The sequence below is a fragment of the Halichoerus grypus genome, chromosome 9 (genome assembly GCF_964656455.1).
Source record: "Halichoerus grypus chromosome 9, mHalGry1.hap1.1, whole genome shotgun sequence".
Lineage (NCBI taxonomy): Eukaryota > Metazoa > Chordata > Mammalia > Carnivora > Phocidae > Halichoerus > Halichoerus grypus.
In genome coordinates, this window is record NC_135720.1 from 43,229,274 (window position 1) to 43,252,771 (window position 23,498).

General features: G+C 40.9%; 1 protein-coding gene across 2 annotated transcripts in view; it reads left to right on the top strand.

Annotated features, from left to right (window-relative positions):
- MCM9 (minichromosome maintenance 9 homologous recombination repair factor) overlaps window positions 1-23,184 on the top strand; it is a 90,694-nt gene extending 67,510 nt beyond the window's left edge. Inside the window, exons 9-13 of one of the 2 annotated variants that reach the window (XM_036121250.2) lie at window positions 12,437-12,639; window positions 13,238-13,441; window positions 14,444-14,526; window positions 15,236-15,381; window positions 19,414-23,184. In XM_036121250.2, coding sequence (XP_035977143.2) covers window positions 12,437-12,639; window positions 13,238-13,441; window positions 14,444-14,526; window positions 15,236-15,381; window positions 19,414-20,881 — 2,104 coding nt within the window. In that variant the 3' untranslated portion in view covers window positions 20,882-23,184. Of the gene's footprint in view, window positions 1-12,436; window positions 12,640-13,237; window positions 13,550-14,443; window positions 14,527-15,235; window positions 15,382-19,413 lie in introns of those variants that run through there. The other variant, XR_013441135.1, reaches the window with a different exon arrangement.
- The last annotated feature ends 314 nt before the right edge of the window (window positions 23,185-23,498 follow it).

Consider the following 23,498-nt stretch of genomic DNA (forward strand, 5'->3'; position numbering starts at 1 on the left):
GAATACATTGAGCCATGAGAAAAAAGGAAATCTGCCATTTATGACAAGGATGGACCTTGAGGACATTATGCTAAGTAAAATAAGTCAGACAGAAAGGCAAATACTGTATGATATCACTTATATATACCATTATAAAAAATCAAACTCATAAAAACAGAGAGTAAAATAGTGGTTATCAGCGCCTGGAGGTTGGGGGGAGAAGGAAAGATGTTTTTTAAGGGTATAAACTTGCAACTGGTAGACTAGTCCTGGAGATCTAATGCACAGTATGGTGAATATAAACAACATTATAATCATCGAACTTGCTAAGAGACTAAATCTCTTTTTTTTTTTTTTAAAGATTTATTTATTTTTTTGTTGCGGGGGGAGGCGGAGGGAGAGGGAGAGCCTTAAGCAGACTCTGCACTGAGTGCAGAGCCCGACATTGGGCTCGATCTCACAACCCTGAGATCATGACCTGAGCCAAAACCAAGAGTCAGAGGCTTAACCAACTGAGTCACCCAGGCGCCCTGAGACTAGATCTTAATCACTCTCACTATAAAAAAGAAATGGTAATCACATAACATGATGGAAGTGCTAACTTTCACTACAATGGCAACATATTACAATATATAAGAGTATCAAATCAGTATGTTGTATACCTTGAGTTTATATAATGTTACATGTCAAATAGAATTCAATAAAATAGAAAAAGAAGGTTGGTTTACTCTTACATGTAAATCACACAGCATGGTATCTGGCACATGATGAGGTGCTTAACTATAATAAGTAACACAAGTATCTGTAGCCAAATCTATTTTGTTCCTGAATTTGGGTAGCAAGGAATTTATCAGAAAATTTATCTTACTATATTCAAATTCCTATTTTCAGAAAGCAGGAGTTTGGATAATAAGGGATATCTGTATTTATCTAGTACTTACTAGGTGCCAGGCTCTTGTTGTACACATAAGAACCCATTTCTTTCTCACAATAGTTCTATATCAGACTGCTATCATTATAACCCCCTTTTTACAAATGTGGAAACTGAGGACCAGAAAAACAGAAGCTGCTTCTTTTGGTGACTGGAACATAATTTGGGGAATGGGAGTTTGTGCAAAGTAGATATAAAATAGCAGCCATTCCTGCTGTCCCATTCTTGTGACTCAGATACTTTGCTGTGACTGTTTCTGCGTGTGTGTATTTGTGGGTCTCTCAGACTTGTTCAGCTCTCTTTAGTAGTTTAGTTCTCCCTCTTGTGTCCATTCCAGATACCCTCAAAAGAGGGCCACTGAGATTGTCCCTAGTAGATTCATGTAGCAGCAGCTCCGAGGCCTCCAGGTGGCTTGGGGAGGGGCTGGCCTTAGTCAGTCTCCAACCTCGGGCCTAGCCCGCCGTTCACGCATGGCAGTTCTCAAAGAAGGGACTGTGGAGTTCTAGGCTTGACGGACATTCCAGTGGCCGGCCTGTCCGGGACTTCTGTGCACGGAGGACAAAAGAATCACTTAAGGAATACACTGAAGAACAAGTCCTACAACAGTTGTCCCTGCTGGGAGGGTTGTCAGTGCTGGGGAGCGATAGTTTAGACAGACAGCCTGGTGACTCCATCTAAATAGGAGATGCCTCTGGATGAGGAGAGTCTTGAGCTCAGTGGGTCTCAAAGAGCTAGATAAAAAGGGTGGCGGGGTTTATAAAGACACTACTTTGTCATGCGTGGTCAAGCTCTGTGGTAGCTTTTACAGTTTGTCCCCAGATCACATCTACACCAATTATGTGATATTTTTCCTCCAGCTGAAGGAATTGTCCTTTGACATAATGTCACTTAGAAAACAGTGCAAGAATAGCACATACTGGCTTTGCTCTTGGGATGGCTGTCAGGTGTGCCTTTGGTGCGCCGTGTGCTTGTATCATCTGCTCGGTGGTGGGAACAACGGAAACATCTTCAAGTTCCCCTGTAGCTCATGTTCGTTTTCCTTTTTTTTTTTCTTTTTAAGATTTTATTTATTTGAGAAAGGGAGAGACAGAGCACGAGCAGGGGAGAGCGGCAGGCAGAGGCAGAGGGAGCCTGATGCGGGGCTCGATCCCAGGACCCTGGGATCATGACCTGAGCCAAAGGCAGACGCTTAACGACTGAGCCACCCAGGCGCCCCTCATGTTCATTTTTCATGGCACTTAATCTGTGTGTCACTCTACAATTTATGAAAGAGTTGGATCTGCCTCCAACAGTAGCTCATCTAATTTTTTGGCTAACGGTTTTCAGAATCTTCAGTTCATTCTCTCCCTGATTAGAAGCCTGTTAATCTTCCTGATGCAAAGTATACAGTTATTTGCCAAATGCAGAGCTCTTGAGAAAATGTCTCTAGAGACATAAAGCATATCGAGTTGTTAATTAGCAGGCAGATTAGAAGGGTTAAGTGTGAAAAGGGAATACTTAATCATGTATTCTACCAAAGTAAAATAAAGATATCTGAATTTTACCCTTAAAAGACCTTACCTACTCCTCACTCCTCAGTTCAAAGACTTCTTCATTTGGCCAGCAATGCAAAAGCCATCATCATCCAGATGTTCTGGGCCCTTTTTTTCTGAGAACACTTCAAGTTTTTCTTTAAGATGTTTGATACCTTACAACATCATATCTAGGAATTCTTAAATGTGTCTGCTTTTGCTTTTTCTCTTTCTCTCATGTTTCAAGTGAATAAAGTCTGATTGCTTTGTGAAGGATTTTTTTTTATCTGAATTATAATATCCTTTAAGGATATCAGTATGAACCACTGAATCAGAATATCTGGCTGACCTCCAAGGTTGCAGGGAATTTCTGAGGTTTTTTGTTTGTTTTGTTTTGTTTTATTTTGTTTTTAATATGTCCCTTTGCGCACACTGCACAGATTTAGAATTCCAGGGCAGGGTGTCAGTAGACTCCTAAGTAATAGAGGATTCCTTTGCTATTTGCTAAGGACCATTGTAGGAAAAAATCTGATATCGCAATTATATATTTGGTGCTGTTCCTCAGTCTAAATTTTAAAAACAAGCATGATAGCAATTTATTGTTTTGCTCAATAAACATATCTGGAGCACTAAGCAACGTCATGCTCTCTGCTAGCTACTCACACCACAAAGATGAAAAGACAAAGCCTCTGTCCTCCAGATGCTCAAAACTTTGTAGCGAGACCGACAAGTAGACATTTATTGTATGTGCGATTCTGCCAGTCATAGAAGAGCCACAGCAGCAGTCCACTCAGCTGATCTTCAGTTTTCGAGGCCACGCCCAGCCTACGCATCAGACTCTCAGTGATGGGACCTGGGAATCTATATTATTAAAACCCACCTTGGTTCTCATTGATGAGCCAGGCTTAGGAACCCCTGCTCCCAGGTCGGATTGCTCTGCACACCAGGCAACCTGTCTGCCTCTTCCTCCAGACCTTGTGAAGCCACATCTCTGGAGGCATCCTCCTCGGGTCAGCCTCAGGTTAAGGCGGGGAGACAGGGAGAGGGGGGAACAAGTCCGCTGAGAGCGCTCTGACTCCTGGGGGACTGAGGAGGCTCTGGAACAAGTCGAGAGGTGTCCCGTGGAGGCCTCCAAGTTGCCACCAGGATGTGAAAATGGTTCACATCATGTACTTTGAGAGTTTTTGTTCTTTCTAGATGCTCTGTATGAGCAGTACTTTGACTCCTGTCCTGGCTTGTGACTTTCTTGTTACCCTTCATTGAATCAATCTAGAGTAAAAGGCAATTTGTTAACTTTATCAACCTTACGGAAAAGCAGGAGAGGGTGTGTATACCTAGCATTGAAGATTACCAAATATGTATGTAAAGGATTGTGAGAATATCATTAGCATATTTTTATTTTGTACATTTTTGTGAGGCTTTTAACCCCATTTTCAGGGTGCTAAGTTTTTTTTTTTTTAATTGAGAGCCCTATACTAAAAATGTTGGATGATCTAGAAACGTGACTGTTGCATTGCAGGCTGTTGTTTGGCCTGATTCTTTTGGTGAGGAGACCGCTCAAACATTGGAGTAGTTTTTGCCACAGCCAAAGGATCTGGTGCTCATTAGAGAGATTTGTTCTGTATCACTCAGGGTAGGCTCACTGCTGTAGCAGACAGCGGCTTAACGCAGTCTAAGTTGTGTCTTGCTCATCTGTGTGTGGGAGTCCTCTCTGTTCTAGCCCATGAAATCACTCAGGGGCCCTGGCCCCTTCCATTCTAGAGCTTTTTAGCTTTCAGGACTGGTCCTGAAGAACATTGGCATAATGTTGCCAAGGTTCATCCAAGTTGTTGCATGGACCAATAGTTTGTTCCTTTTCATGGCCAAATAGTACTCCATTGTATGACTATACCACAGTTTGTTTATCCATTTATCAGTTGATGGAACTTTGGGCTATTTACACTTTTTGGCTATTATAAATAATGCTACTAAGAAGATTCACATCCAAATTTTGTGTGGATATATATTTTCATTGCTCTCGGGTATATAATAGGAGAGATTGCTGGCTCATATGGGAACTATATTTAACTTGTTAAGGAACCATCAAACTGTTTTCCAGCACCGCTGTACCAGTTTACAGTCCCTCGAACTGTGTAAGAAGGTTCCCATTTCTCTACATCCTTGCCAACACTTGTTGTCTTTGTGATTATAACAATCCTGGTGTCTAAAGTAGTATCTCACCTGTGGTCTTGATTCGCATTTCCCTAATGACTGAATTACTGAGCATCTTTTCACCTGCTTATTGGCCATTTGTGTATCTTCATTGGCGAAATATCTATTCGAATCCTTTGCCCATTTTTGAAGTGGATTATTTGTTCTTTTATTGTTGACTTTTAGGAGTTATTTGTATGTTCTGGATATAAGTCCTTTCACACATATATGATATGCAAATAATTTCATTCTGTGGGTTTTTTCACTTCTTTGATGGCATTCTTTGAAGCACAAAGTTTTTAATTTTGATGAAGTCCATTTTATCTATTCTGTCTTTTTTTGCTTGTACTTCTGGTGTCCTCTTCGCCCCAGGTTGTTTTACAACTTGAAAGCAATGGAGGCTTTCTTTAGAGTGAGGTGGTGGTTTCTTGGGCAGCACAGATCCCCTGGAAACAGGCCTCTCATCTCTTTGCTTCCCATCAGTTGCATGTGCCAGGATCCAGAGTTCTTTTCTTCACATATTCCTCGAGCCTGGTTTGTTGGGTTTTTGTTTTCTTCTTTGCCTTTGTCTTAGTGTGGGCTGCTATAACAAAATACCATCGACTGGGTGGCTTCAACAGCAGACATTTATTTCTCACAGTTCTGGAAGCTGGAAGTACAAGGTCAAAGTGCTGGCAGATTCGGTTCCTAGTGAGAACCCTCTTCCTGGCTTGTAAACAGCTGCCTTCTCCCAGTGCTCACATGGTTTTTCCTTGCTCTGTGTGTGTATGTGTGTGTGTGTGTGTAGAGAGAGACACAGAGAGAGAGCTCTGGTCTCTCCTCCACTTCCCACAAGGACATTTATCCCATTATGGGGGCACGACCCTCCCTTAGGCCCCAACTCAGTATCATCACATTGGGGGTTAGGGCTTCAACATGTGAATTTGGGGGAATCACAAACATTCAGTCCATAAAAGCTTCCATTTTTTTTATTGTGGTTAAAAAAATACATAACATGAAATTCACCACCCTGATTATTTCTAATTACTGTGCTAATGTACTGTTCAGTGGTGTTAAGTATATTCATATTCACATTGTTGTACAACTAATCTTCAAAACTATTTTCATCTTGCAGAACTGAAACTCTATACCCATTAAACCACAACTCCCCATTTTCCCCTCTCCCCAGTCCCTGGAAATCACCATTTTACTTTCTGTTGCTATGAATTTGACTACTCTAGAAATCCCATATAAGTGTGATCATTCCATATTTATCTTTTGTGACTGACTTATTTCCCTTAGTATACTAATGTCCTCTAGGTTCATCCCTGTTGTAGTAAATAGAACTTCCTTTCTTTTTAAAGCTGAATAATATTTCATTGTGTGCATGTGTGTGTGTATCACATTTTGTTTATGTATTCATCCATCCATGGACACCTGTGTTGCTCCCACCTCTTGGCCATTGTGAATAGTATTGCTGTGAACATTCCTCTTTTATTCATCCTAGTGGTGGCTGCCTTCAGGCCATCTAAAACTGAAGGCTTCACCTTACTTATCCTGGGTCATTTTGTACAACTGAGAAAATTTACAACAGGGCTCTGTTGTTCAAAGCCTTTTCAGTCTTGCTGTTACTCTCTGGGGTCTAGAAGCAGTTGTGTTTTTTTACAGCCTTTCAAAACTTCACAGTTCTGAGCTGTCTATTGTCTTTCATTCCTGCTTGAGAACTGGTCAGTTCTTTCCTATGCTCATCTCTTTCCTGCAGGATGTTGCCAAAGGGAGTTTTTCTTGCTTCACGCCACAGTCTAATGTGGGTTGAGGGTGGGATGCTCTGCTCGACACAATCATCCAGGACCCAGGCTTCCTCCTTCAGGTGGCTCTCTGACTCCATGGCCTTATCCTTGTCTATCCTGGCAAAGAGAGAGAGAGAACAAGGACGGTTGCACAGGAAGGCTTTTAGGGACCCCCCCGGAAATGGCATGTTCCTTCACCCCCATTCCATTGGCAACACTTACTCACTGCAGTCCTACTTGACCCCCATAAAAGAGATGGGAAACACGGTCTGGCTCTGCTCCTAAGGTGAAAGGGAAACAAAGTTTGGTGAACACATAGCAGCCACCGTCACAAGCGAGAACTGAGTTTAGGGGTACCAGTGTATCAACGGTGATTGAAGCCATGAGTGGAGATGGGGATCACCTCGTAAAGGATGTACCGAGAATACTGGGAGAGCATTGCAAAAACGAAAGCACTTTCCGGAGAGCCTGTAATAGTGAAAATAATTTATGTAACCTAACTTTACAATGTTTAGAAAAGTTACTACTATGTTTTTAGGAAAGTATAAACATGTAGACTAAAAATAGAAAAATTATCGTATGATTTCACTCATACATGGAATTTAAGAAACAAAACAGAGGACCATAGGGGAAGGGAGGGAAAAATAAAATAAATCGAAATCAGAGGGGGAGACAAACCGTAAGAGAGTCTTAGTCATAGGAAATAAACAGGGTTGCTGGGGGGAGGGGGCGGGAAGATAGGGTAACTGGGTGGTGGACTTTAAGGAGGGCACCTGATGTAATGAGCACTGGTGTTATATGCAACTGATGAATCACTAAACTCTACCTCTGAAACTAATAATACGCTATATGTTAATTAACTGAATTTTTTAAAAGGCGGCTTTTCCAGAAACTGGAATGTTTTCATTCCTTGAAGTTAATGTAGAAAAATATACATGTTAGCATGATTATTTTATGGCTGTTGAAACCTGTAAGTATAGAATGGCACTGAATTTTAGAAATACTGAACTAGGTAAAGCTTTGTTTTTTAATTTTTCGTGTATTTAGTAAATGTTTATGAGCATTTAATATGTGACAGGCATGTGAGGACAACAATAAGTCACAGCCCCTCAAGGAGGATCAAATCAAGTAGGAAAAAGATAAGGCAAGTCAGTGAATACCTAAAGCATCAGGAGGGTTCTCTGTGACCACAGGAACTGTTTCAGATGGTACACCGTCGGGGGGGAGGGGGCAGTCTGCAGGTAAAAGAGCACTGGTTGTGGAGCTGGCTGGTCTGGGTTTGAATGGCAGCTCTGCTGCTCTCTGTCACCTGTCAGGGAGTTACTAACGTCTTTCAACTTCTACTTTCCATATTTCCAAGTTGGTGATATGTTATCTACCTTTCAGGTGATTGTGACTCTTAGGGAAAGTATGTATACATAAAGCCTAGCACAAATCTTGCTATTACAGATACGGTAGTTACCGTTATTATTGTTATGGAAGAAAGTGGAGGTCCTACTGGGTTGGAAAAATGACCATTACCTTACACTAATTGGTGAGTTCATTAAGGAGTTATTTAGTGAGCCACCACTATGCACAAAGTACTTAGGATTCGATTGTGTATGTGTATCTGCGTTTTCTAAAGCCCCATTCAGCTTCTAATGCAGTAGTGTTTGTTTGTATCACAGATCTGCAACCACTAGGCATGTGTACTACCTTCCCTTCTTTCAGATGACCACTCCCCTATTTTTCATTGCTCACATTTCCACTAACTGCTTATCAGGCAGCCCTTTTCTTCACATATAAATTGTCCTTAGCCCCCTTCCTTAAGCTTATTCATTTCATTTTCTCCCAATTAGGAATAATTCACCACCTTCTTTCTGTGGTTGCTTGTTTATTTTCCTTCTCATATCGTGGATAGCTGTAAGATTATATACCTTGTAGATACCCAGGAGTCTCCGTGGAAGTGTCTCTTAGCCGATGCTAATGCTGACATGGATGCCGTCATCCGTTGCTTGGCAGGCGCTGCGTAGAACCTCCCCATCCCCCAGCCGTTCTGTTGTAAACTGACTGAAGGCAGGGACCACTGTATACCTTCTTGAAACCTCAGTCCAGTCCTTTGCAAACAGGAAATGGCTTATGTGTTGATCAGAGAGAGGAAGAACAGTCAATTTTACCTCACATTGAAAATAATTTTTTTAAAAAATCACTTTGTATGCAGTTGTATTTTGTTTCCTTGCCAGTATTCCAGCAATATTCCTTTTCCATGATAAATGCAAGCAGCCTCACTTCAGTATGGATTAAATGTGTTTAGTGGGATTAGTTAGGAGCAATCTACTACATTCTTTTTGGCAAACTAGGTTCCAAGTTCTAAACAACTACCTTTATAAAGCCATTTTGGCACATACATTATAAGATGTAGACCGTCTGTTCAGAATTTTTCCCTTTCAGTAATTTTTTTAAAGGGGATTTGGTTTTAAAGGGGGGATTTGGTGCCTTGTTTGTCTTTCTTTGATGAGTGTCTTCTTGTGCCATTTACCACAAATAAAGATTCTCAAACTTTTTCAGTCTTAGGGCATGGGCTGATCACTAGAGCCAACTGGAAATAGACATTAACAAATGTAGCACATGTTTGCTGATGTCACCGGGCTGTGACTGCTGAGAGGCAGACATGCCACTATAACTAAAAACGGCCATTGAATGGAGAGCATACAAATTTGCAGAGAGAAAAGAATCTACATTTGTTATTGTTAATGAATATGCCATGTTATTTTAGGGACTTGCCCATCATTAATAAGTTTAAAAACAGTATCTAAGTTATGGCATAACCATACCCACGGTGCCACTGCTCCTTCAGGACTTGTGTGCCTCTCCCCGTACCATTGCCCCATCTCCTCCATGGGTCCTGGCCACAATTTTCCCCATATAGTTTGCCCATGGCGCCCAGACCTCCTCAGTCTGCCCTTCACTGTTGCTCTTCAAAAACGTGATTTTTCATATCTGTTGGCCATCTGCATATCTTCTTTGGAAAAACAACCATTCAGGTCCTCTGCCCACTTTTTAATTGGATTGTTTGGTTTCTTTGGTGCTGAGTTGTGTAAGTTCTTTATATATTTTGGATATTAACCCTTTCCGGATTTATCATTTACAAACATCTCCTCCCATTCAGTAAGTTGTCTTTTGTTTTCTTGATGGTTGCCTTTGCTGTAAAAAAGCTTTTTATTTTGATGTATTCCCAATAGTTTATTTTTGCTTTCATTTCTCTTGTTTTAGGAGACTTATCTAGAAAAATGTTGCTATATGGGTGGCTCAGTTGGTTAAGCGTCTGACTTGGTTTCAGCTCAGGTCATGATCTCAGGGTCCTGAGATTGAGCCCAGCTTTAGGGGCTCAGTGTGGAATCTGCTTGTCCCTCTCCCTCCCCCTCTGCCCCTCCTCCCTGCTTGTACAAGCACACACACACTCTCTCTTTCAAATAAATAAAATCTATTTAAGGAAGGAAGGAAGGAGGAAGGAAGGAAGGAAGAAAGAGAACGAAAGAAAAAGAAAAGTGTTGCTATGGTTGATGTTAGAGAAATTACTGCCCATGTTCTCTTCTAGGATTTTTATGGTTTCAGGTCTCATGTTTAGGTCTTTAATCCATTTTATTTTTGTGCATGGTATTAGAAAGTAGTCCAGTTTCAGTCTTGTCCAGTTTTCACAGCACCATTTATTGAAAAAACTGTCTTTTCCCCATTGTGTATTCTTGCCTCCTTTCTCATAGATGAACTGACCATGTAATTCGTGAGTTTGTTTCTGGAGTCTATGCTGTTCCATTGATCTATGTGTCTGTTTTTGTGCCAGTACCATATTGTTTCGATTACTACAGCTTTTAATATATCTTGAAATCTAGAATTGTGATACCTCCATCTTTGTTCTTTCTCAGGATTGTTTTGACTATTTGGGGTCTTCTGTGAGTCCATACAAATTTTGCTATTTGTTCTAGTTCTGTGAAAAATAATGTTGGTATTTTGATAGAGATTGCATTGAATTTATAGATGACTTTGGGTAGTGTAGACATTTTAGGAGTATTTGTTCTTCCAACCCATGAGCATGAAAAATCTTTCCATTTGTTTGTGTCACCTTCAATTTCTTTCATCAGTGTTTTATAGTTTTCAGAGTATAGGTCTTTCACCTCTTTGGTTAAGCTTATTTCTAGGTATTTTATTCTTTTTGGTGCAGCTGTAAATGGTGTTTTTTTTTTAAATTTCTCTTTCTGCAGTTTCATTGTTAGTGTATGGAAAAGCTACAGATTTCTTGGTACTAATTTTGTATCTTGCCACTTTACTGAATTTGTTTATTCTAGTACTTTTTTGGTGGATTCTTTAGGATTTTCTGGCCCTGAATAGACATTTTTCCAAAGAAGACATACTGATGGCCAACAGACACATAAAAAGATGCTCAGCGTCACTAATCATCACGGAAATGCAAATCAAAACTATAATGAGATATCACCTGCTAGAATGGCTAAAATAAAAAAGATAAGAAACAACAAATGTTAGTGAGGTTGTGGAGAAAAAGGAACCCTCCTGCACTGTTGGTGGGAATGTAAATTGGTATAGCTATTGTGGAAAGCAGTATGGAGGTTCCTCAAAAAATTAAAAATAGAAACACCATATGGTCCAATAATTCCACTATTGGAAAACAAAAACACTAACTCAAAAAGATATATGCACTCTTATGTTTATTGAAGCATTATTTACAACAGCTAAGACATGGAAGCAACCTAAGTGTCCATCAATAGACAAATGGATAAGGAAAATATGATGTGTATGTACACACACACACACACATACACAAATATTACTCAGCCGTAAAAAACGATGAGATCATGCCATTTGAGACAACATGGATGGACCTAGAGGATATTATGCTGAGTGAAATAAGTCAGACTGAGAAAGACAAATACCTTATATAAGTCTACTCATAAATGAAATCTAAAGAAAATAAAGCAGAATCAGAACTATAACTACAAAGAACAAACTAATGGTTGCCAAAGGGAAGGGGGATGGGAGTTGGGGCAAAATAGGTGAAAGGGAGAGGGAATGAGTTCAGTTTTGGAATGAGTAAGTCACGGGAATAAAAAGCAGAGTGTAAGGAACATAGTGATATTGTAGTAGCGATGTGATGGGACAGATAATAGCTACGCTGGTGGTGAACATAGTAGAATGTATAAACTTGTCAAATCACTGAAGTTATACACCTGAAACTAATGTAACATTGTGTCTCCACTATATTCAAAACAAACAAAAGACGTGATGCTAATCAATCCTTATTTTTCCTGATTTCCTTTCCCCGTCTCCCCCTCTTTTCCTTCCTTTGTTTCTCTCCCTCCCTCTCCCCCTTCTCTCTGACTCTTGTTTCTTTCACTTTTAGAAAAATCAAAAGAAGCGAGCACACAGGAAGTTTTTGCTTCAACCACTTACCATTCTCCAAAGTCACCCTTACCCCTGCCCCTCACCTTCACTCTCAACAAATATGTGTGTGTGCATATATGTGTGTATATTTGTATGTAGGTGTGTATATATACACACACCTATCTACCTCCACTTAAAAAAAGTCCAGATGTTATGAAGGGTCCAGTTCAAAAGCTACTTGGTAATGTTTCTCTAATCATCTCTTCCATCCACGTAAATGAATATACATCATCTTTACTTACCTTGGGAACTTTATCCTTCTAGAACTTACCATAGTCTTCCCTCTCTTACCATTATAGCTCATAGATTTCAAGCTCCTTAAGAGCAGAATCCATGTTTAGTTAATTTCGTATACCTCTTAACACCCAGCAGAAGGGTCTGCTCATAGTAGGGGCATAAGAAGTGTTTATTCAGTAGTAACTTCCCTTCAGGATAGGTTACTGTAAGTGTACTTCCTTCGAACTTGGTGTTTGTGATTTGTCCCTGTATCATTCCACATCCTTTTTCACACAAGTCTCTCTAGATTTTCAGGGTACAAGAGCAGCCCCTTTTTATTAACAAGTTTAATTTTGCTTTTTATTTTAATCTCAACAGTCAGTGAATTGTACCCTTTCTTTTAATAGCCTCGTGTGCAAGCTGAACACAAGGACCACCATCCTGGCAGCAACTAACCCCAAAGGCCAGTATGACCCCCATGAGTCCGTGTCTGTGAACATCGCCCTCGGCAGCCCCCTCTTAAGTCGATTTGATCTGATCCTGGTTTTGCTTGATACCAAGAATGAAGACTGGGATCGTATAATTTCCTCCTTTATCTTAGAAAACAAAGGTACGTGGAGATAAATCATTCAAGTTGACCAAGAAAAAGTAGACATAACCAAATGAAATTCTCTTTGAAGAAAATGAAGTAAATACCCAAGGCGCCCTACCTAAGCGGCAGTAGAGATGCCTGCACAGAAGGCTGTCCGAGGAGCCATTTAGTGCGCCCAGAATAACGAGCAGGAAGGGCCTACCGAGGGTGTTACAGCCAGTGAATACGTTCTTTGTGATGAAAGGGGGCAACCGTATGATATAGAATTATCACTCATCTCTTGCACGCAAAGAAAACTGGACTGAATTATGAAACAGAAATCTGTAAATGTAAGTTTCTCTTTAAGTTAGATTTACTCAAATACTGTGTATTACAATAGGACAGACCAGAATTATTATGGATAATTTTAGCCCCTGTAGGAAGTTTACCTTTATTGAGCTTAGATCCTAAGGCTACTTATTCTTGAACTATATGCTATGCAGAGTCATCTAGGTTTCAGTGCCCACAAACCTGAAAGTTATCTTTTTAAAAATGAGTGTAAGAACTTTATCAAAACCCTTAAAGCAGATGTTTGTCTGTTCCTAGAAATTACTGACCTAGCACCTGATATATACAGGTTACCCAAGCAAATCAAAGAAGCTCTGGAGCATGGAAAAGATGAAAACCTACTTCTGCCTGATTAGGAATCTACAGCCCAGGCTGTCCGATGTGGGTAATCAAGTCCTTCTCCGGTACTACCAGATGCAGAGGCAGAGTGACTCCCGGAATGCTGCCCGGACCACCATCCGCCTGTTGGAAAGCTTGATCCGATTAGCAGAAGGTTTATTTCATTCAACAAATAATACTTCTATTGGGTGCCCAATATGTGTAAGGCATGGAGCTTGGCATCATGGATTCAAAGATGAATAAGAAGAATCTCTACGCTAAGGTGCTCATAGTCGCTTAAAAAGTAAAGGCTCTGAGCTATGAAACCTCTGTTCTTCTGGGGACAGATTATGGGTATTGAGTAGAATGTAGCATCATTAAGAAAGTGGAATCTTAGAGACATCATTCATTTAGAAGGTCTTATTTACTAATGTTTGTTTCTCAATGGCAGTCTGTTAGCACTTGGGGTGGAACACTTTCTTGTTTAGAGTTGTTTCCTGTATAGCATCTCTGTTTTTTTTCTAATTGCTATTCATACCCCACCACTAACAGAGGAAACTAGCCCATCCCAAAGGCATGAGACTTAACGTGCATACCTACAACTAACATGCATCTCAAGACTTTTTTCCTAAGAGTGACTTTTACACTTAGCTTTTGTTAAAATAACTCTTAAAAAAAAAGTTCCACATGAACTGAATGTATCATATGATGACAGAATATATGCTTAATAAAAAGTTCTATAAAACCAATGCACTTTACTTTGTCAAGGATTTATAGCTAAAATTAAGACAAGAAGTACCCCAAATGCAAGCTGATGAGTTTGGTAGTTTTGAAAAGCCCAGAGATGAGAAATCAGTTTGATATTGTGTATTTCTATAAGAGACAAGAGAATGAGGATTAAAAGGTGTCTAACCCCTTTCTTTTTGGAGCCCAGAGTACTTTTTCATATAAATGCCCAGAAGTGCCATGGGCTGTGCAAGATTAGGCCCATTATTTTATTTATTAGGCCCAACTTTAAAGCTAGTTGAAATGAGACTTTTGTGCTTGTTTTAGTAAAATGAATTTGTTATTAGTAGCTCATTCATTAAATATACTTTTTCGGGGGAGTCAGATAAAGTATTACATATATCACTTCAAATACTCATTAAAGATGTTTCTGTCTTCCTAATCTTCATAGCTCATGCCCGCCTGATGTTTCGTGACACTGTGACTCTGGAAGACGCCGTTACAGCCGTGTCAGTAATGGAATCCTCGATGCAGGTGAGGGCGTTCAGCACCTAATATTTGTTTTTTGGGTTTTTTTTAAAGATTTTATTTATTTATTTGACAGAGACACAGCGAGAGAGGGAACACAAGCAGGGGGAGTGGGAGAGGGAGAAGCAGGCTCACCGCTGAGCAGGGAGCCCGATGCGGGGCTTGATCCCAGGACCCTGAGATCATGACCTGAGCCGAAGGCAGATGCTTAACGACTGAGCCACCCAGGTGCCCCTAGCACCTAATATTTGAACCCTAATTATAAGCATGTAAAAAAAGAAAAGACAGAAAAAGAAAGAAAGAAAAGACAGTTTACAGCATATCAGAAGTTATAAAAATGATTGTATTCTAGATATAGATCCAGAGGAAATAGATCCAAAGGAAACCATTTAAAAGGACGAAAAACTCGTCGTGGAAATAGCCTTTGCATCCGTAGCATCGCTTTTGCCCACTGGTGTACAGTAGGGGTCTCACTCAGCACATCTGAGGGGTGCTCATGGCCCCACTAGGGCAGTGTGCTTCCTGGAGCAATGCTTGCTACCAGGAATTGGGGGAGAGAACTGCTGAAATTTGGAAAAGGCCCCCAGGTGATTCTGATACCAAGATGGGGGTGGAGAGGGCTGATCTGGGAGCAGTGGTCTCTAGTGGGTGCTTCCTCGATGCAGGTTGACCTGGGGATTCCCCCTGCTATATTTCCATTTTCTCGCCCCTTCAGGGTGGTGCACTGCTGGGAGGGGTGAATGCGCTCCACACTTCCTTTCCTGAAAACCCTCTGAAGCAGTACCAGAGGCAGTGCGAACTTATTCTGGAAAAGCTAGAGCTGCACAACCTCTTGAGTGAAGAGCTAAGAAGACTTGAAAGGTGAGAAAAGAAATCCAAGAAAGGCTTATAATGGAAAATCCTTGTTGGACATTTAGTGAAACAAAGAAAGTGGAAACTGAGTGGAAAATCTGTCTGTACTATCTGTGGGGGATTGTCTCAGTTATCTATTTCTGTATAATCAACTACCGAAAAGCTCAGTGGCTTAAAAAACAAACAAAAAAAACCCACCGCCACCACCGTTTTAGTGCTCACTTTTCTGAGAGTCAGAAATTCAGGAGGGCTCAGTGAGAATGCTATCTCCACTCCACTTGGTGTTGGCTGGGCTCTCTCTACTATAAGGCAGTAGCTTAAGGCTCCAACAGAACAAAAATGGAAGCTGCCAGGCCTCTTATGAGCTGGGCCAGAACTGGTACAACATCATTTCTGCCACATTTTATACAAGATCAGGCCTCATGCAAGGTAGGGGAAAATAGACACCACCTCTTGATGGGAGGGGTGACATAGACATACAGGAACAGGGGAATTGATGGCTGCCATCTTTGGAGACCACCTTCCATAGCTACATTTCCTTGGCTTGCTGGTTTGGTGAGCCTCATAGAGAACACTGGCTGGTCCTTTCCTATATATACCAAACTGTATATTAATTTACTGAATTTATACCACTGGTTCCCAATTACATGAGAAACACCAAATTTGGCTACTCACAGTTTACACTGAAGACACACAGTTTCCATGGAATCAAGAAATCTTGGTAAATGGGCTTCATTCTGTTTACTGCCACTACTTCTTCTCTTCTTTTCTTTGGCTCAAGAGAAGTAGAGCAGTGCTATTCAGAGAGGTGCCTGGGAATGCTGTTAAGAAAGAAGAAGTTGGACTCCAGGAAAGTGATCTACCCCAAGCCAGACCCAGACACAAAATATTTTAATAATTTGGCTTTATCATTTTTCCTTGCCAGGAAAGGACATGTGCAAGGGAGTTTACATAAAGAATCTTAGTGTTTATTAATATTTTAATTTTATTCTTAATGTTTTTAAGCTTTTCTCCAAGCATAATAAATATTTGATCTTTATATAACCCTGGTGAAAGAAAATCACAGAAGACTGAGGCCCAGACTGCTTTAGGCCAGCCAAAGCTAGCATGTGGGGAAAGTTAGGGAAGTAGAGATAACTAGTACTGACTTTCACCTGGGAAAGGCAACAGCTCTGACCCTCCCTTCAGCATCATCATTTCCCTTCCCTACATGCCCAAAGTCATGACTTTTAAAATTTTACATATTTAACAGACTAAAAAAAAAAAACCCCTAGGGAGAATGATGTATTTTGTTAAAGAAGAAAATCTATTTCTCATCCCACAGGGTAACAACTCAAGAATGACAAAAGCAATGTTTCAAAACTCCGCTTTCTAAGTTTTGTTAAAATATGGACACATGGGAAGGAACGTGTCACGTGCCTTACCTAAAGAATTTTTGCGCCCACTTTAATGTTTGCATGCTCCCTGCATACATGAGCTTCTAAAAAGCTAGACTTTGAGTGTATACCTGTGAAACATGAGTGAGCAATGGCAGGGGTATCCATCTGGGTCTCTTCGTGATCAATGCAAGTGGCTCAGTGACTGCCCTGAGTCTGGCTGTTGGCGTTGACCTCCAAGCTGGGGGCTGGTGAATGGAGACATGTGGAAGCAGAGCAGCTGCTGAAGGAGAATTTGGGGACTGCAGGGGGACTGTTGACTGAATAAGTAAAACCTTGAGAATTCTTTTCTTGGCTTTTCTCCTTTCAGTCACTGCCTTCATCCAGTAGCATTCTCTCTCAAACTCCTAAAACGCCAGCACAGCCTTCTGGGGGAGTGTGGGGACTGGCTTTGTGTTGCTAATACCCAGGTGCCAGCCTGCAGTAATCTTGCCCTTTGTATAAAATCAACCCCCTTTCCTTTTGGTCTCCTGGCTTTTTAATGATCCAGAGCATGGTGTTGAGATGAAAGCTATTCCTTTGGTTCTTTTATGGTTTGATGTAGCAGATCCTTTTCAGGCCTGCCCCGGGCCTGGCTTGGCTTTGGAGAAGCTGCTCATTTTGACTGACCAGAAACTGGTCATGTGGACTACCAAAAGCTGTCATATGCTGGATTCAGGAAGGAAAGAAATACGAAGCTCAGAATCGGTGTTATGTGATAGAAAAATAGCAGTTGGACTTAACCAAATTCAAAATGACCCTTCTGGAGGGAAAGAAGAAGAAAAAAAAGAATAGATAATGATCTAAAAAAAGGATTCTATCTTAAAATATTCTTTTCTTCTGGTATAGACGTCTTTGAAATGCAGGGGCATGTTCTGGGTGTTGATCCTCAAAGCTATAAAACCAGGTGCATTGCAAATGAAAGTGAATGACCTCCAAGACACATCTAAAGCCAATCTTACCATGTGAGAAAAGCCCAAGTAGCTTTTGGGTTTATCCCCTTAGGAAAGAGTTCTCTATCCCTTCAGGGGGTCAAATATGAGTAATACAACTATTTGTATTTTTATCACACTTTTATTCTGGAAAATGCTTACTAGTGACAGCCAGCCTCAAATGGTGGCCATTGTATCCACCTGAAAACAGAATGCAAAGAAGCTGTGTTTTAGGAACGTATAGTAAAACTGCCGACATTTTATGTCGGGGAGAATTTAATTGCCAAAGTCAGAATTAGACTAAAATGGTAGGGCTAAATTATTCTACCCCTTTAAAATTCCCTATCTTTTAGAACATTTTTAAGGAGCTTTGACAATTATGAATATCCCTAACCTCAATTTGATGTATATCAGATAGTAGTAATTTTGAAAGCTATTTCTTTTTTCTTGTTGTTTGGTTATGACTACAATGAATATGGATTTTGCTGTATTAATGTGTCCAAATCTACAGTGAGTGAATATAACCCAGTATTTTTACAATAATTTTTTGCGGTTTTTTTCCTGATCATAAGAGGTAATACATGTTCTTTATAGAGTATTTTGGAAAGTAACAGTAATAAATTAAGAAAGCAAAAATCGCATATAATCTTATTTCCCAGAAAGGCCTACCATTAACATTTTAATATATTTAAATATATTTAAATTTAAAATGCATTTAAATTTAATGTCTTTTCTTCTATGCCTTTTTCTGTGATTACACATGACTTAGAATAATTTACTCATCCGCTTTTTGGTTTAATTCCTTTTCAAATTTAACACATGGAAGTGGGGTCATGTTGCCCCTTATACTGAGAAGCCATTTCTGAGTTGTTAGGAAGGGCTTTCTGAAGGACCTTCTTTTGAGAAACTACCATCTCTGTTACAAATTGGTCCTCTGGAATTATTTCAGTTTCTAATATGCCCAAGATTAAAAATGATTATCACTGATCAGATCCTTCATTCCAGGAGGTCAGTAGGTTTCACCTCTGTGTCAGCTTGATAGAGAGTAGCTGCCCAGAGCACATGTTGAAGCGTGGGCTGAGCTTTGCAGGAAAGATGTCCCAGTTGCCTGGAGGGCGTGTGCCGTGCACGCGCCGTCCCGGGGGCAGTGTGAGCCACAGTGGCGGGAATCATGGTCTCTACTCCCAAGGAAGGGGACTTGTAGGTGCACTAACATTCAGTACTCAGGTCAAGAGATGTGAGATCATAATTTCTGCTCTTCCACTTTGTTTCTGATCTGCAAACCGGCTATGAAACAACCACTTGATCAGCAACTGGCCACCATGCAAATAGCGACAAGCCTGTCTTATAGCAGAACATTTAACAGGAGAGATAAGAATGAGTATTTTACACTGACCTTCAAACAGTCTTAAATAACTTGAATGGACTTGTAGGGAGAGCTTAAAAAGTAGACAGACCTGCTACTTCATTTCCTTTGTTTCACTAAATTTTAAAATGATTATCAGAGCACTTAAATCCTATACTGATGAAAAAGGATAATTTCCTCCTGCTGCTCTAAGAGACTATATTTGGCATTAACTTGGAATTATGTTGGACTCAAGCCCTTTAGATGGCATCTCAGAGACTAAAGAAATGGAAAGGTTAACGCAAATTCTCTTCTCTCAATACATTTTCCTTACTTATCTCTGCTACAGGTTACAGAATCAGAGTGTGCACCAATCCCAGCCACAGGCAGTGGAGGCAGAGACTAACACAGGATCCTCCAAAAATGACCCAGGAGAAGCACCAAAGTCCAGAATCTGGTCAGCACAGCAGGAAGTGAACTGTAGCATGCTGACCTCCTCTCCTGGATGCAGTCCCGAGGGAAGCCCACTTCCCGATCCCCTATCCCATGGGGGGCCTAATAGACCAACAAATAGAAAATATTCCACTGAGCACAAAAATAGCAAAGATGACAGTTTGGACTGGTTTGACTCCATAGCAACTCATCAGCTTGAACCTCAAAACACTGTGCCTGTATTTCCCAAAACAACTGGGGGGAAAATGGCTTTGCGAAACTTCAAGAACAAATCTCAGGGTAAGGTAAAGGGTGAGCCAGGCCAAAGGAGCAAATTGGAAACTGGACAGCTTCCAGCACCAGGACAGACAGAAGCTCCATCGAGGCCAGACCATGTTGAAGGGAAAGAGGCAAAAAGGGCAGCAATCGTTTCCGAAGTAGCAGGATCTGCTGGTGAACCGGACTCAGTACTGACTCATCACGTCCCCAGGAAGCTGCACCAGCTGCGCAAGGCCGGTGCACAGGAGTCGTGCGGGAGCCCCGCCACGGTGCCTTTACAGCCCACAGGCCCTCCTCAGCCTCGGTCCAGTCCTGCCCCTGGCCCTGAAGGAACACTGGAAACTCCCAAAAGAAAGAGACAAAAATCCCTTGCTCAGATGGAAGAGCCTGAGCTTGAAAGTGTTGAGAGTCCAGGTCCCCCCCTGGCCAAACTGGCAAAATTTACTTTCAAACAGAAGTCAAAACTGACCCACTCCCCTGAAGACCACAGTGCTGTGTCTCCTGGCACAACTGAAGGAGCAGTTCCAAGTCCCAGAACTCGCCAGAGAGCAAGAAGAGAAGCAGCTCTGCCTGGGAAGGGGCCACAAAAGTTGGCTTCTACCTCAGGAAGCAGAAACTCGAATGAGCCACAGGGTAAGGCACAGGAAGTGTCTCAGCAGGCACTGGAGGAAGACCGGTCAAGAGAGGAAAGCAAACACGGCCCTGAAGGAAGAGTTACCCAGCCTGAACTTGAGCTTGGGAACCAGACTGGGCATTCTCCTCTTACTTGTCAAAGAGACAGAAAGGAAGAGGTCTCATGCAATAGTAAGAGCAGCAAGGTTCATGCTTGCACATTAGCCAGATTGGCCAACTTCTCCTTTACTTCCCCCTCTGAATCCAAATCAGAATCCCCTCCTCCTCCTGAAAGTGAGAACCGGGGGGCGAGAGGCCCCAGCCCTCCTCCCGGGGCCACAGCTATAGTGCTTGGCAGGAAAAGGAAAACTTTTCAGCTGGAGGGGTCCACTGAGAGATTGCTTCTTTCCAAAAACTCTCTCTTTACTTTATCAGAACTAGATGACGAAGCATTAGATTTTGATTGGGATGAAGAAATGAGAAAAAAGCCATAATCATGAAAAGCTTTCTAGTCACATTTCAGCCTCCCCAGCTCCACACAGCACCTTCGGGATATCGACATGTGTCCGTATGTGTACAGAACTATTGGCCATATTGAGTACCATTCTGAATACCAGCTCTCCTGACAGGTTTTATAATTTCAGGTTTATCTTCATGACTTGCGAAGTTGTATAATCAATGCCGGGCAGTGTGATACAGCATTTGAAGTAATTGACATTGTGCTTAATTTTGCAGATGGAATACTTGTATTCCCAAGATGTTTCTGTTTGTTTTGGTTTCGTTTTTTAGTTGGTTTTGTTCCCTCTCTCTCTTTCTTTTTTTTAATTGGGGGTTGGGTCTTCCTAAGATTGCTTCTCCCATTCACTCAGGAGCAAATGCCAGGAAGGTAGCCCTCATAAAGCTAACAAGTTAGATGAAGTCTTTTCTGTTGTTTTTTTTTTTTTCCTATTTTTTTCCTTCACCCAAGATATGCGAAGTGTGAATATTTATTATTTGCCCTCATAAAGCTAACAAGTTAGATGAACTCTTTTCTGTTGTTTTTTTTTTCCTATTTTTTTCCTTCACCCAAGATGTGCGAAGTGTAAATATTTATTATTTGCCAAAATCATGTGATTTTTCTAATATTATCTCTGTGTTTATTCTCATGTGTCAGATTAGATGTGACTAATGCTTTTCCTTCTTTGAGAGGCATCCTTACAGTTCCGTGGTATTCCTAAGGATCTGGCAGCTGGTCAAACTGTAGCTTTCGGAGGTATTGACCTTTTGAGTTTTCCGTTTGCTTGAGCTAACATGTTGTGCTTCAGATTCTTTGTTCCTTTGGAAGACCTACCCTCAACACAACTTAAAGCCTGTAGTTAGAAGGAGAATGTGCAGTAATCTCAATCATATATCATGGCATCTACCCAAGTGGTTAATATGGAAATGTGATTCCTACTAAGTTATGATTCATTTGTCCTCCAAAACCAAGCAAATGATGACTGTTTGGTAGAAATAGACAACTCAAGCTTTGTCTTTCTTAAGTCCTTTTAAAATCACTTCCTCCTTTGGATTCTAGCAGGGGCTGTTAGGATTCCATAATTACAGACTTTCTCTTTTGAAATATGAATTTTTTTTTAAGATTTTTTTAAATTTATTTTGACGGAGAGAGACAACGAGAGAGGGAACACAAGCAGGGGAAGTGGGAGAGGGAGAAGCAGGCTTCCTGCCGAGCAGGGAGCCCGATGCGGGGCTCGATCCCAGGACCCTGGGATCATGACCTGAGCCGAAGGCAGACGCTTAACGACCGAGCCACCCAGGCGCCCCTGAATTATGAATTTTTAAAATAATAATTAATAGAGGCTTTCATTGTCTGAGGCACTTTTAGATGTGAAGGATACCCAAAACTATAAATACTTCATTTAAGGATTGCTTCATTAAATTCATACCAAAAAAATTAAGGAACCCTAAATTTTCTTGAGTATTTAAACGTTAATTGCAAAATTGACTAAATTTTCTGAAAAATTTTAAACTGTGAGTACAAATTTAGTATGGAGAAATAACACCTTAAACAGCTGGTAAAAGATAGCTATAAGCAGTGATTATAAAATGTATTATTGCACATTCCCTTCAACCTATTCTAAAACATTAAGACTATGGTTTGGGTAATTTCTTGTTATTTCCGTACTTACTTAATAACTTCCCAGTATATGATTCTTAACGTGATCTATTCCCAATGTCTCAGTATTAGTGCTTTCCTGAGTTTCAGTGGTCTGACCAGAGGTGAGGGAAAAAGAGAGGATCTGGGTTATTGACCAGGTGAATCTTGGTCTAGACACGGTCTGGCCTGATTGTGTAGTAGGCTGCGGTAATTCAATTGTGAGTCACCCTGCCGAGCTGTTTTTGTGTGTGTGTGTGTGTGTGTGGTAAACTATTAATTCCTCTTCTTATAAATATTTGTCCTTGAAACTTGGCATCTTTTGCAGCTATGATGTATTAAGCTTTGCATGGCTGGTAGTACCTACCCTGTTGGCTTGTCATTCGGATATTTTGATCTGTTCTGTTTTCATTATTTAAAATGGCTGCATTCCTTATTGGGAATCTTGATTCTAGAGCTTTCATTTCTTGGTAATGAGGGATTTAGTTTGTGTAGTTAACTTATCTCTTCAGGACATTGAATAATTCATGTTTTAAAATACAGTGTTGAATTGTCTCTCTTCCCTAATTATTGTATATGACCACCTGTGCCACCTGCTACGTGGTTATTATTTGTGCTCACCTTACATCCTATTCTTTATGCTAATAAATCCACCCTATTTTTTATTTTAGTACCTTCTACCAGGATCGTTTGGCCAAGTTCCTAGTTCCGTGTATTTTTTCTTTGATGCTTACCTGGTTGGAAATAACTATATATGTAAATATTGTAAACAGACAAAATTATTAGAAGGAATAAAATACTCAATACAGGGGCGCCTGGGTGGCTCAGTCTGCTAAGCAGCTGCCTTTGGCTCTGGTCATGATCCCGGGGTCCTGGGATCGAGACTGAGCCCTGCATCGCATCAGGCTCCCTGCTCAGTGGGGCGTCTGCTTCTCCCTCTGCCCCTCCCCCCCCCACTTGTGCGCTCTCTCTCTCAA